Below are 14,086 nucleotides of genomic sequence, written 5' to 3'. Positions count from 1 at the left end.
ATAGAACCTCTAATGGCAAAACCTGAAGATTCTTGACCATCAGGGATCCCCAAAAATCTTTACAGTGCAGGTTTGCAAAGAAAAATGGGTGAAATGTGCACTTTCCTGATATACAAATTTGGGACAGACATCCAGCTATCAAAGGTGCTACTACCAAGTATTGATCAACATCTCTTCATTTTACTTCTTCTGATTATTTCAACCAATGTATATATACAGTACCATGAAGTATACCATGAAACCTGGAATGTTGCTGTGTACTTGAATAAGCCTTTGTTAAGGTCTTGATTTGTTCTGATTTTTTAATGAAATGCAAAAAGATGTTTGAAAGTGAGCCACTGTTGCGTTTATTTGTCCTTTTTAATAATGCAGCTTCCATAATTGTGAAATGTATTCCAAATGAAGTTAGAGTAAATTTTTCACATTACACCTTCAAATTCTATTGACTCCTCCCATTGCCTAGAGAACAATGACCTGCCAATATGATCACCTGTATCCCTTTCATGTTTGCTTTCAAGTTCTTTCCTCTAGCTCAGTGCCCCTCAAACAATCACTTTCTCGTAATCACACAGCCCACCAACCAGAACATTCACAAGATCATCATTGAACCCTTCTTTTTCATCTAATCTTCAGTGAATGTTGACACTTTCATTGCATTTTACATAAACTTCCATACAAGAACAAATCGAATACCGAGTATCTTGTTTGCCTTGAATCCTACAATGAAATAAAGGCCTTTGTTTCATTCACAGTATTGTGGACGGTTAAAGTGCTGGAATAGTGGGTTCGCGATCATGACTAGAAGGGGTTCGAATAAAAATCTAAATAACTGTAACAGAGCAGCTAAAGGGAAGAGAAAAGCTTGCAATTCCACAAATTAAAAGTTATCTATACATCGTGTATTACAAAGAATATGATAATGATTTCTATAAAGGTGAATTTCCAGATTTTTCTTTCTTCGTAGGATCTTCCACACTCTCTTATTCTCGTGCCAGTACCTGTCTGCTTTGGCCTATTCAGATTGATCTCAACAAGGATTTTACTTTTTTTTAAGCAGCTTTAAAATGCAAAGCACATTTTTGTTTTCAAAAGCTTTACAAACTCTTCAACCCCAGATAGGTGTGCTAGTGGTTGGGGGAGGTGTGGCCGAGGCAAACAGTCCGGAGCTGAGTCCAAAAGGGGAATCCAAAAACAGGGCAAAAGTCCAAAGCCAGGCGATCCATCCGAGACAGACAAGATAAAAACAAGAACCGGGTCGGAACTGGCATGGGAACAGAAACAGGGACAAATACAGGAAGTAAAACCTTAACGGGACCGGGCACTGCCGGGTCCCGGACTCCCCTGGAACAAAAACCAATGCAGAGCCTGGAATAGCGTCAGCGTCTGGCTTTTAAGGGAAACTGAAAAGGGGGCTGGAACAGGGAGCAGGTGCGGGAGATGAGTAAAAAACAAGGAAGGGCTGGAGCGCCCTTAAGATGAGGGGTTTACGATCGTGACAATAGCAGGGATAAAAATATACATATATACTGTACTGTACATAATCTCAGTATCTGTAATGTGGGATTAGAAGACAAAACAGACGATTAAATCAGAATTGATAAAACATTCTTATAATTACTACAGGCAAAAAGGAAACAGTACTACATAAAATCTTACAATCATAATATTTAGTGCTTAACCACCTACTGAAGGTAATTATACCCTTTTTACCTGTAAGGCAGAAGTTGTGATTACTGAGTATTCTCTGAGGCGGGTGGTCAATTCCCTCTATCGGGTAGTTGTCATGTTTCCTGTTGTTTCCCTTTGTCTTCTGAAACTTGCCCAAGGCAAGGGTGACGTAATAAAGCCCAAGTGATGTAATCACTAATTAAAACCTAATTTTCATCACACAATGTGACATAACCAACTAGAAGCTGTGCACTCAAAAATATAAATACAAAATGAAAAACAAAATATTTAAAAAATACCAAATAATTCAGCAAGTGAGAATGCCTAATTGCACAAGTGACTTAACTAACAAGTACAGATATATGTAGTGTATGTGGTAAACACACAAGAGACCATAGAGACAATAATGATAGTGCTAAAAACAAAAAATATGTTATATAAATGATATATATATACTGTATACATGGCAATATTTATGTTATGTGCTGATTAAATAAGGTAGACATCTTCTGCATAATCTTGCAGGGTAGATATAGAACGCACAAGGTCATGACTGTTACTTGGGACTCTTGTTTGCTCTTACAGCCCTGACAGTTGGTTTACAGAACCTCCTCTTCACCTGGCTGTCAGGTCTCTATAATCTAAAGCACATTTACCTCCTTTAATTCAATGATGTTCAAGTTTTATTTCTTTAAATTTGCCCCCTAATTATTAAAACACTAAAATAAAAAATGTGGTGGCACTTTTTATAAGTTTTCTTTTGTGAATATACACAGTGTATGCATATTGGTTTTTTTTATCGATAATGATTAAGAAGTGAAGCTACACAGAATGTGTCATAATTCTAATTTCATGCCTTGCATGTATGTAGACATTTTCATGCCAAAGGTTCCCTACACTTCATCTGCCTCTGAAGTGTAGCAGAATGTGAAACAGCCATTATGTCCCAACAGCCCCACTATTAATGTTCCCAGTTCAAAGAATCTCAATATTTTTCAAAAAGGACAAAGATAAATTTCATTCAGAAAGTTAACAAAAAGCCCTCACAGTTTTAGAAAAAATCTTGCTTGAGTACAATAAGAGTACCTGCATGATAAATTAGCCTACTTTAGCAGAGTTTCAAAGTAATTGTAGTATAGAAGCTCTTCCTTTAGACTAAATTAAACTATTCGCAGCTCATCGCCCGTCATTCAGTTGCTGAAATGATCAATTTTTAAACTGGCAATAATGGAGACTTGTCATCTTATATCAGAGGTTGGAGGCACCTGGGAAATATTGGATGAACCACCTGAATGTTCCAGAATTACAATTCAATCGTGACAGAGAGCACAAGGCTTCTGTATTAAAACCATTCTATATGAATTCACAATACTAACAAGAATTTAATTTACTTGATGTGTGAGGAGATCAGCCAGCAGCCATATCACCCTGCAGCTCACAACTGGCAACCCACTGTAGCTAAGAAGGTGTGAGCCTGGTCAGTACCTGGATGGGAGACCTCCTGGGAAAAACAAGGTTGCTGCTAGAAGAGGTGTTAGTGGGGCCAGCAGGGGGCGCTCACCCTGCGGTCCATGTGGATCCTAATGCCCCATTATAGTGATGGGGACACTATACTGTAAATGGGTGCCGTCCTTCAGATTAGACATAAAACTGAGGTCCTGACTCTCTGTGGTCATTAAAATTCCCAGGGTATTTCTTGAAAAGAGTATGGGTGTAACCCTGGCATCCTGGCCAAATTTCCCATTGGCCCTTACCAATCATGGCCTCCTAATAATCCCCATCTATGAATTGGCTTCATTACTTTGCTCTCCTCCCCTGATGTGTGGTGAGTGTTCCGGTGCACTAGGGCTGCTGTCGCATCATCCAGGTAGGGCTGCACACTGGTGGTGGTGGTGGCACTTTACATTACCTGTAAGGTGCTTTGAGTGGAGTGTCCAGAAAAGCACTATATAAGTGTAAGCAATTATTATTATTATTACATAGTGATGCATGACAATACAGATTTTAAGCAGCATGAAGCACTTGTGTTTATCTTAGGCTGCACTTTCTAAAGTGATGTTTTTAGCATCATGTAATAACATTGTGGTGAACTGGACTTTTTCTTTCAGTCAGTAATATATAATTGTTGAAAAGCAGTACCTTGTCTGTATTGGGTGGCTGTGTTGTATACTATAAATTTCCAGAATGTTAATGTAATCTGTTGATATACTGTTTATTGCTGATTCAATAAAGCATTCTCTTTATTGATCTGTTTGCATGTTGTCAGCAATAATAGATTGGTAAGTTCAGTGACTGTTGAAAATGAAGCAGTGGGGGGTGATTGTTCAAAGGATGCTAATCGTGTTGTTACTATGGACACTAAACCATTGTCTTTAGCTATAGCACAACTAAGAAAAGATCCTAAAGATAAAACTTCATCCTGTTTGATAGCAGCTGGATCTTAGGAAAAACACTTTTTGTTTCTTGTTCAATCTGTTGGCTCTAAGCAGCTTTAGGAAACCTGACAATACCGAGATATTGCCCAGTGGCTACTCCAACAGGAAGCTTTTACCATTTTTGGATGCAGTAGTTTAGCCTCTATTGTTTGCTTTTGGTGAATGCTTAATTTTGCTGCACTATTAATATGTCCTTCTGGAGAAAGCTTGTACTGTTTCGCTTATAATTGATCCTACCTGTAAAAGTCCATACATAAAAGTATAGCTGTCTGGTTTCACTGTGTCTACATACTGTACACAACAGTCCAAACAAACAAAAAATGGACAGTCATTGAATACAAATCCCTCTGAACAGGTGTAGCCTATCAGTGATCAATCCCTGATAAAAGCATTCTTGTTACCTCTCATAATTCTTTCTTACACATTCTGTGCATGAATTACAATCCTGCAGCACTTCCTTAGTCATTTGTACAATGTGTTCATGCATATGCTTTCCTATGTAAGGCAATTTGGAGGACCACAGATTGCATTTATCCCACTTAATGTTTGCAGTTGTTTGATGCATGTGGGTCTGATCTGCCCCTGCTGGAATTCAATCACTGTTACTTGCAAGTTCAGAGAGTACACATTGTTACTCCCTAGACAACAGCAAACTCTGCTACTCAGATACCAGGTCTTTTGCCGAAAGCAGAATATTATGCTGTCTAGGTTTCAAGGGGATGATGTCACTACTGTAACATGCTGCACTGAGATCTGTTACAGTTGCTGTGTATGGTTCTAAAAATAAAAAAGAACTATTTAAAAACAGGGGTGCATCCTATATTCATAAGAATATTTTTCTGGTTTATTAATAATGGATCTCACATTAGAAATGTGCTTGCCATTCACTACGAAGCCAGTAGCCCTCATGCAGTGTCCACATCTAAAATGGGATGTATTGGACCTTTTGACATACTGTACATGTATGAGCATTTGTAGACTTATTTCTACAGACCCTAAGACATCAGCATCCTAATGCCACTGCATGCCTGAAGCAGAATGAATGAAGGTCCTCAAGCTTGAATAGCACTTGAATAGAGAATGTTAGGTGATCATAGCCTCAGTTTCCAAAAACTGTTTTTTTTCTATGTCTTTGGAGATGTTTTCTGGTGAGGTAGAGGAAACAGAATAATTTATTTACATCCTTAAGAAGTTGGACATAATTTATACCCTTGGTAGGGGGTGGACATTTAAAGGCCTAGTTGGTTAATTTGCCTGGCTTTGATTTAAATTACTTATTTTTGGAATATGTATGGCATGATGAGATGACTCATATAAGGTGGTTTACATAGGTCTTTTAGTTTAATAACTGGTAATGTGATGACACACTTTTTTTCCCCTTTTTGTCAAGCAAAGGATGAAAACCAGATACAAAGAGCTTCTGAAATAGGTCTGAATAGAGGTACTGAGATGACAGAGGGTGAATAGATGCAGTTAAGACGTCAAGCTCATATACCTGTACCAGTATTGTGCAACAAGCTGAGGATACCTTACGTGTGAACGTAATGCAGATTCGAACATGCAACCTCTGGTCTATACAGCCCAATCTATACTCTGACAAAAACCTTTTTTCTGAATGAGAACTATCCCCTTTAATTTTTTTTCTGGTCTAAAAAGGTCCAGATTAATTTTATTCTTTCTATTTGTTTTACATTGTGAGTGCCACAGCTATATATCGGTGTACAACTTATCCAAATAAGATGGGAGTATTTTAGCCAGTCTCAGTTTAATAAACCAATGTGCTAAGGGTACAGAGTTGGCTAGATTGCAGAAATCTAAGTTTCTAGTTTCTGGGTTCATATGTCCCCTTTTAACACAGTGTCACAGGGCTTCACAAACACAAGTTGGAAAAAAACAAAAAAATCTCTTTTAGAAGTACCTTTTTATGTAGCTAATATTACCTCCAGGGATCTTATTAAGAATGTCAGCCTTTGAGTCACTATTACAGAAGGCCAACCACAGGTCACAAACCATCTTTTGACTTCTGGGAATGTGGCTATGTTTGTTCAAGCTCTTTTATTGCCTTTGAGGTCCCTATGTAGGTCTTAACACACTGGCAAAGTCTGAAGATATTTAAATGGGCTGAGGAATAAATCTCAGAGCAGAGCGGGCAAGGCCAGTTTCTTTTGAAAACAACATGTTTCTTTTCAACAGGCTGTTTGATGTGTCTTTTCTTCACACTGCAAGAAATTAGAAAAAAAAGGTTTTGAAAATTTGAGCAAGATAAGCATGGAATGAATTTCAATATGGCAAATGCACTTTTTTTCCTAGAATACCATTTGTTTTTGTATGTCTTTCCAAACTAGTGTTACTATTACTTATAAGTGAAAGCAACCAGTGAGAAGTACTAGGGAAATATCCACAAACATGTGGATAGTTTCCCATTTACTGATATGATTTGCCTGTCGCTTATTTTAATTTACAATTAGACAGCTCCTCCTCTCCAGAATCTGTTATTCCTTCTTTGTTTCATTATATGATAAAACAGAAGGTAAAGTTCTTTTTATAATATTCTCTGTTGGGTGCTATGTACTCTAGTTGCTCATGGATATTACTGATTGTAAGTTTAGATATTGATTAAAATACTCTACAATATTTCAATATAGGAAGCAAAAATGGATATCACAATCATCACTGCTGTTGCAACATTAATTACTGTCATGTGTGCAGTAAATATTTCCTTATATTTTGCTAGGTTAGAGGTCTCTTCTAAGATGGATGAACATGACATGTCTTAAATACATACTCTATACTGTAGCTGACACAAAAACTGTAGCTGGAGAGCAGCGTATTTAATAAGCAGTGATTGACAACATATAAAGGCGAGTTATGTATGATAGAAAGACAAACGAGGAAAACTGTTTAAAGTGAGTTTTGAATAACTGAGGCCCATATTACTCACATAGTGGGGCAATATTACACTTGGATTTCATATCTGTCCATGTGTCTGACACTATGTTTTCACCCTGCTTGTCAGATTCTACATTGCGTCTAAATCTGCGAGATAGCAAAAGCAGTGTTTTCAGCAATGTTTTATGAAGGCTGCATCACACAAAGAGCAAATAAGACTATATACCATGTGTCCCTCTTCATCTGTGGGTTCAGCCTTATCTGTTAGTTTGATGCAATTTCCTTAGTTTCTTATACAAAAGCTTTACCTAATCTAAAGATTTACAAATATCTAATTCATTATATACTGTAAACTTTATTGGAAGATCTTTTTTTATTCTGGGATGACATCATAACGTTCTCTCACATTTTTAACCATTAGGTGGAACATCAATATGCTTATTTGAAATTTCATACTTTTTCTATTCAATTCATCAGGACCTACTGTTTTTAGAGTTAATACAAATGATACAAAAATACTTATTGGATCCAGTGTATTATCTTGGCCTCTTATTTATTTGTTCTGAATCATCTAGCCTCAGTGCAAGATTTTATTAAAGTGGTTTGACAGTCTTATTTTACATTTAGAAAAGCAAGCGTCTTTATCTATTTTGAAATCTACTGTCTCCTACATCTATCAGTGAGACGAATAGGATGCTTCTTCTGTTTTTTACAATATACAACAGCTTATAAATTACTTTTCTAGGTCTATTATAGCTTCAGAAGTTAAAAAGAAACTCTGATGGATTACTATTCCTCCTAGCATTCTTTTTCTAATATTGGTAATATTTTATGGAGAATACCTTGTCAATTGTCTCAGTACAGAAAAGAAGCCCTGCTAAATAACTGAGAAAAAATGAGGCACCACAAATTTAAAAAGAAATATATTAAAATATAAGATATAGAGCAGTAAATACAAGAGCAGGCATTTTAACATGAATTTATTACTGATCTGGATTTGCCTGAGAGAGACATTTTTCTACATCTTCATTGCACATTTGTGATTAGAAAATAGCCTTGAAACACTAGTTTCTGGACAGTGACTCACACTGCAGCTTGTTAGATTATGCCACATGTGTTAATAGCATTCATATTAGGTGTTTTATGCAGATAGGTACTTCTTCTTTGAAGATTATGATCCTGAAAATAAAATTTTGTGACTACCATTCTCACATCGCATTTGAAAATGTCAATATGTGGCTGTTGTTTATTTAAAACAGTTGCATGTGTTTAAATTAATATTTTTAAATATGATGGTGTCAGGGCAAATGCAATATTTGCCATTTATATTTATGCTTACATGTCCTACAGCTCATAATGACACAGTTAACTTTAAGCTTTGACTTAATGCCAGTAATTGCCACCAAAACAGCGAGCCACAGGCTATAGCATATAGCAATAATAGCCTAGATAAGAATATGTTCTACACAGCCTCTAACAAGGCATGGCAGCTCCAAGAAGCAATTAACAGCAAGCTGCCACTGGTCATCTTTATCTCAGTGCTCTAGTTTTATTTCTGGATATGTGTTTCACACTATATTCTCTCCTTAAAATCACAAAATAAGATACACCACAGTGTATGTAATTATTTTGTAATATGCGAATGTCATAGCAGTTTGAAAACATTATAAAATATGAATATGTGAACTATACTTTTGTTAGTTTGGTATTTGATGTATATTTACAGTTACCTTACTTTATTCAGGAGTAACCAATGATATTTAATGTTTATAAGTTGCTTTTTACTTGCCCTGTTTCTCCTGATTAGCTTTGATAGCAAGGGGTAGCTTGATTTCTCATTCAAATCAGACTGATGAGTTTGACTTTACAATTTTTTTTCTACAAACATTGTTCTGTACTTTTGAAGGCACACAGATCTTGTAGCATTCCATAACCATCAGCAGTATTGGTCTTTAATTCCACTTCACGGAACATACCTTATAATCATTCAGGTAAACACATTAATTTATTCTTGAGTGCCATTTTGAAGATAACAAAACTGCACATTACATCTTCCATACATTGTACACTCATAAATACATGGGTAGTACAATTATACCCAGTGAGTGAAACATGACCAATCAATACCATCCATATGGCAGAGGTATTCAAGCGGGATGCCCTGTATTTTGCCATTTTAATTAATATTATTCTTTGCTCATGTACTGGCCCCTTTTTAAAAAGTTTTATATACTGAAAACCTCCATGGATTTCCATAATTATAATAGTTAGTGCTTGTAGTGATATTATAAGTATCATTTGACCAGGATGTCAAAGGAAAAGGAAAGGAAGAAAGGAAAACACCAGGTTATGCTAACCCATTACCTATGTATAAAGCTCCAATGGCAGCTTTTAGAACTAATTAAGACAAGAGAGCAATATGGATGGAATCTGGGGTGAACCATTAGCTAATGGGCTGGGCAATCATTTGTAGTTGGTCTGTTACCATGGCTCCAAGGAGGAAGATAAAATATGATGATTATCTATTGATAAAAAAGTTAATGTTTTTAACTGCAATCAATACATGCAGAAAATAAAATGGTACCTGTAATAACAACTGTGGCCAAAGCTAAAAGAAAAATTACTAAAAGAGGAGACTTAGAGTGTAAATCCCAAGCTCATCATTTCCAAACCAGCACTCACTTCAACTTCATGTGAAAGCAAACTGTGAAAGCAAGTTTAAATAATCCAGTGTTACTTGTAGTCACTGATACGACAAGTTAGCAATGTTAAATTCTAAGATTGTTTTACTGCTGTGTGCAAGTAAATACCCGTTTAGTTCACTGTAAAATATATGTTTTCTGCACCTCCTTGTAATGACTTCAGGAAGGCATGTAGGGAAAGTGTTTTTTATGCTATGTTCTGAATTACTCAATTAACAATGAAAGCATTCAGTTTTAATTCTGTTGCATAATAACATGTCCTGCAAGTCCTCTTACTGTGTACATACTGAGAGATAATCAGAAACTAGAGTTAACAGTAGACAGTTATAAACTAATGTTACTGAATGGTCCAAATATGTTTTGCTCATCAAGATTTGCCATAAAATATTATAATGATGCATGATAGGCATGTCCTCCTATTATAGTTTGTTTTTAAGAGTTCAATACATTTTCACATAAATCCAGGATGCCTGTTACAAATGATTTCTTGTTTAGAAGTGTTTTAGCTAGACTCCACAGTTCTGATCTCAGGTTTGTTGTAGTGTTGGAAGTGTAGCTTGTTTTGTTGTTGTGTGTTAATTTTCATCAGGTAGCAGTAACAAGTGAAAAGCATTAAATAAGCCCCTCTGGCATATTTTGCCATATTTAAAATTGAAAAAGAGCAGCATTTGAGCTTAATAAGTTAACCTGCATTTACAGAAACATAAAAATAAGTATAAATTCAAAAACTCATATCACATAATATAACATTGAAGGAAAACAGATTAAGAAAATCTGGTGGACTACAAAAGGCACATTTCTCACTGAATAAAAGGGTTAAAAAATGATTTATTTTTTTGCAAGTAATACATCTTAACTTTCCTTCTTCAATTTGGAGTGTATTATAAATAGCAATTATTAATAGGTGCACTTTAGCAGTGAGAAGTTACTGTAACTGAACAACTATCTTCTTTGACTGAATTCAGTATAAAACACTTTGACGAATAAGTGACCTTAGCGACATTTTACTGTATATAGTGTAGCTGTTCGGTTTCTTGAATCTTTATTTTCTTCTTCTTAGAGGTTTTTTTTTTTTACATCCAACCAGCCTTTTTCTAATCGCTGTATCCAACTCAAAGTTGCAGGGGAGTGGGCACCTATTTCAGAAAGCAATGGGTTCAAGTCAGACTACACCCTTGATGGGATGCACAGGGCACACACAGACATGCACACATTCACACCAGGGCCAATTGTCAAAGAAGCCAATTAACCTACCAGTATGAGACCCAGCGAAAACTTTTGCAAATATGGAGAGAACATACAAACTCCACACAGATAGCGCCCCAGGTCCGGAATTGAGCCCAGGGCCCCATTGCTACAAGGCTGGCAATGCACCACCACACTGTCCTATTTTTTTTACATCAATACTGTACATTAAATCAATAAATGTTGGTCAATACTGTAAATCATTGTCCATAGTTTAAATGTGTAATTGTCAATAACTACCTATGACTCTTAAAATGAGGCTAAGAATAATGGGTTTTGGGAGATTTCAATGCATGGGTTTGTAACTTTGCATATTATGATATTCATTGCAGTCTTATTTTAAAAAAAGGAAGAACCTTTTGTAATGAGCGTTACGCAGAGAGTCATTTTAACTTCTGCAAGATACTTTCAAAATGAATGTAATATAAGCAAAAGTACTGTATCTTACCAGAGTCTAGTATTACTACTGTTGGAGGAAAGTAGCACAGACTTTGTTAATGCTGTGTGGTAACTGGAAAGGTTATATAACACTGTGACCCCAATCCTCTACCACTGAAAACTCATTAAAACAAGACAAAGCACAGAAAATTGTTGCAAGAATTAATAGAAATATCAAGGTGTCAGATAGGGTGCAGTGGTTACATCTCCATCTAGTGAGATTGCATGCTCTTTTTAGAGGTAATTCGCACATTTACTTACAGTGCAAGATGTTTGTCATTGTTTAATCAATTCACTCTTTCCTGTAGGGATTCAATTACTGCCTATTCTTTTCAAATCCTGAGTCCTTGGGCTTTTTAGGAGACTTTAACCCAAGGTTCTTTTTTATACCAGCTGGAATTCAGGGTCATTAAATGAGCCTTTTCACTCCTTCAGGGGCAAACGTGTACTATGGATTTGTAACGTTACAGAAAACAAATGAATTGAAAGGAAAATGCATGACCTGTGTGGATGCTAATTCTAAACACAGTTTATGTCTTTAAAGGTGTGATTGAAATCATAGAAAGAATTTTAAATTGACGACTGAGTGAATGACACATTCATGAAAAGACAGCACTGTACTGTACCAATATGCTTTCCTGAAACATGAAACATGAAACATGAAACATGAAAATCAAACATTCAAAATCAGTGAAAATCCTCTAGCATAGGCCTCTCACAACCAGGGAAAAGCCTGGTGTTGTTTGATAAAGATATTAAGAATTGCTGTCCTAATTTTACTGGAAACCAGGATGATCTTGTGTTAATTGTAACTATAAAGATGCTTTAATGCCTGCTTTTTTCTTCTTCATATGTTGACTAACATGTCCATAAAAGAATAAGTTTACTTTTGCCTTTTAGCCACTGACGTAAAAAGCTGACAAATTTTTATTTGTAGAATTAGAAGAAAAGGCTGTGTTTAATGGCTGGACTGATGTATTTTATCCCTTGCCAAAACACATCACTACAACATTTAATAAATTTCTTTTAGAATACTGATAGGAGTCAAGGGGAGCTTTTAATGAATGATACTTCTCTGTAGCACGCACCGGAGTGGTATTGTGAAATTCAGCTTTTTTTCTTTTACTCTTTCTGCAGAATTAGTATAATAAAAAATGTTGGCATTGCAAAAAAATATGTTTGAAAAAAAGTGTAAACTTCTACAATGTTTTTTTTCTCCTTAGCTGGACAGTGCAACATCTCTTATCCAGGCAGCCAAGAATCTGATGAATGCAGTTGTACTTACTGTCAAGGCCTCTTATGTGGCTTCCACGAAATACCAGAAGGTCTATGGGACAGCTGCAGTGAACTCGCCTGTTGTGTCTTGGAGGATGAAAGCCCCAGAGAAGAAGCCCCTAGTCAAGAGAGAGAAGCCAGAGGAGTGTCAGACACGAGTGAGACGGGGATCCCAGAAGAAGCACATCTCACCTGTTCAGGCTCTGAGCGAATTTAAGGCCATGGATTCATTTTAATTAATGTAGCACAAAGGAATAAATGCTTAGAACCTAATCTTTCTTTTTTTTTTTGGTGAAAGGCATACCTGCCAGCTCTTATATATGGTGAACATACAGTACCCCAGATAATTCGCATGTTAAAGTGTCAACCCAGTAATGCCAAGACACTTCGGGATCAGTTACTTAGACATGGGCAGTAAAGTCACAGAATAACATTATTTTATAGGCAAACATTTCTGGCTTTAAAGTAAACACAGATGATTCAGATAGAAACATTTGCTAGGGTAATGTTTTGGCAGGTATGACAGTATAAAAGTGGACCCATAATACTAAGGTTATAAGGATTTGTTTACTGTGAACATGATTATTATCACTATTATAATAATTATCATTATTGGCAGACCATGAGGACAAAGGTTAAACAGTCTAATCTCAGCTTTAGAAGTTTAGAAATATGCAGTCAAAGATAAAGGGATCTTACAAGGCTGTTCAGTTTCTCCCTAACCTTATTAATACTTTGGTTTTAATGTTAACTGTAGTGCTATGAAATTCCTTATGTTACAAATATATGGAAACGTTAGCAACTGAGTCTTTTTCTTCTACCTATTAACCCATATAGTGTTATATGAAGCACAATATGGTAACTGGCATTGTCTTTTTTATTTATTTTAAATTATATCACTAGATATTGCAGCCTGGTGGGACATTGCGTAGAACTTAATAAATTTAATTTAGAGAGAACAGTACGAGTAGTTGTGTGGATTGCTTGAAAAATAAGTGTCTAACATGCCTTTGTATCCACAATTCTCAAATAAACCCTTTAACTTGACTGTAAGAATTTTATTTTGTGTTCTATTCAATTTCAGACTCAAGGATATTAACATATTGAATTTAAGGAAACTGAAGCATCTCACATTAATTCATTGTCAATCCCTATTAAAGAAGTTAAGAAAGATGTGACTGATATAGTTCAAAATTGTACTTCTGAAAAATAATTTGATAATTGTTCAAATATCCCTATGCTTATAAGCTTCATTCTAATATTATTCATTCACAATAAAAACAGATTAAGAATTCCCAGAGTAAATATAGCACAAACTGCATAAAGAAATGTGTGAAATTATAATCATTCCACTTTTCAAAATATAAATACACTAGAATTTTCCAACTAACCCACATACTGTATCTGTTTCTAGATCTTTCTTTATTATTCAGA

At 35.7% G+C, this 14,086-nt stretch overlaps 1 protein-coding gene across 1 annotated transcript in view; it reads left to right on the top strand.

Annotated features, from left to right (window-relative positions):
* Positions 1-13,705, top strand: part of ctnna2 (catenin alpha 2) — a 549,783-nt gene extending 536,078 nt beyond the window's left edge. The window contains exon 18 of the mRNA XM_088930486.1: positions 12,601-13,705. Coding sequence (XP_088786612.1) covers positions 12,601-12,888 — 288 coding nt within the window. The 3' untranslated portion in view covers positions 12,889-13,705. The remainder of the gene's footprint in view (positions 1-12,600) is intronic.
* The last annotated feature ends 381 nt before the right edge of the window (positions 13,706-14,086 follow it).

This window comes from Atractosteus spatula, chromosome 1, assembly GCF_055471065.1.
Source record: "Atractosteus spatula isolate fAtrSpa1 chromosome 1, fAtrSpa1.hap1, whole genome shotgun sequence".
Lineage (NCBI taxonomy): Eukaryota > Metazoa > Chordata > Actinopteri > Semionotiformes > Lepisosteidae > Atractosteus > Atractosteus spatula.
Note: the sequence above shows the minus strand (reverse complement) of the source record. Positions and strands in the feature narration are given on the sequence as shown.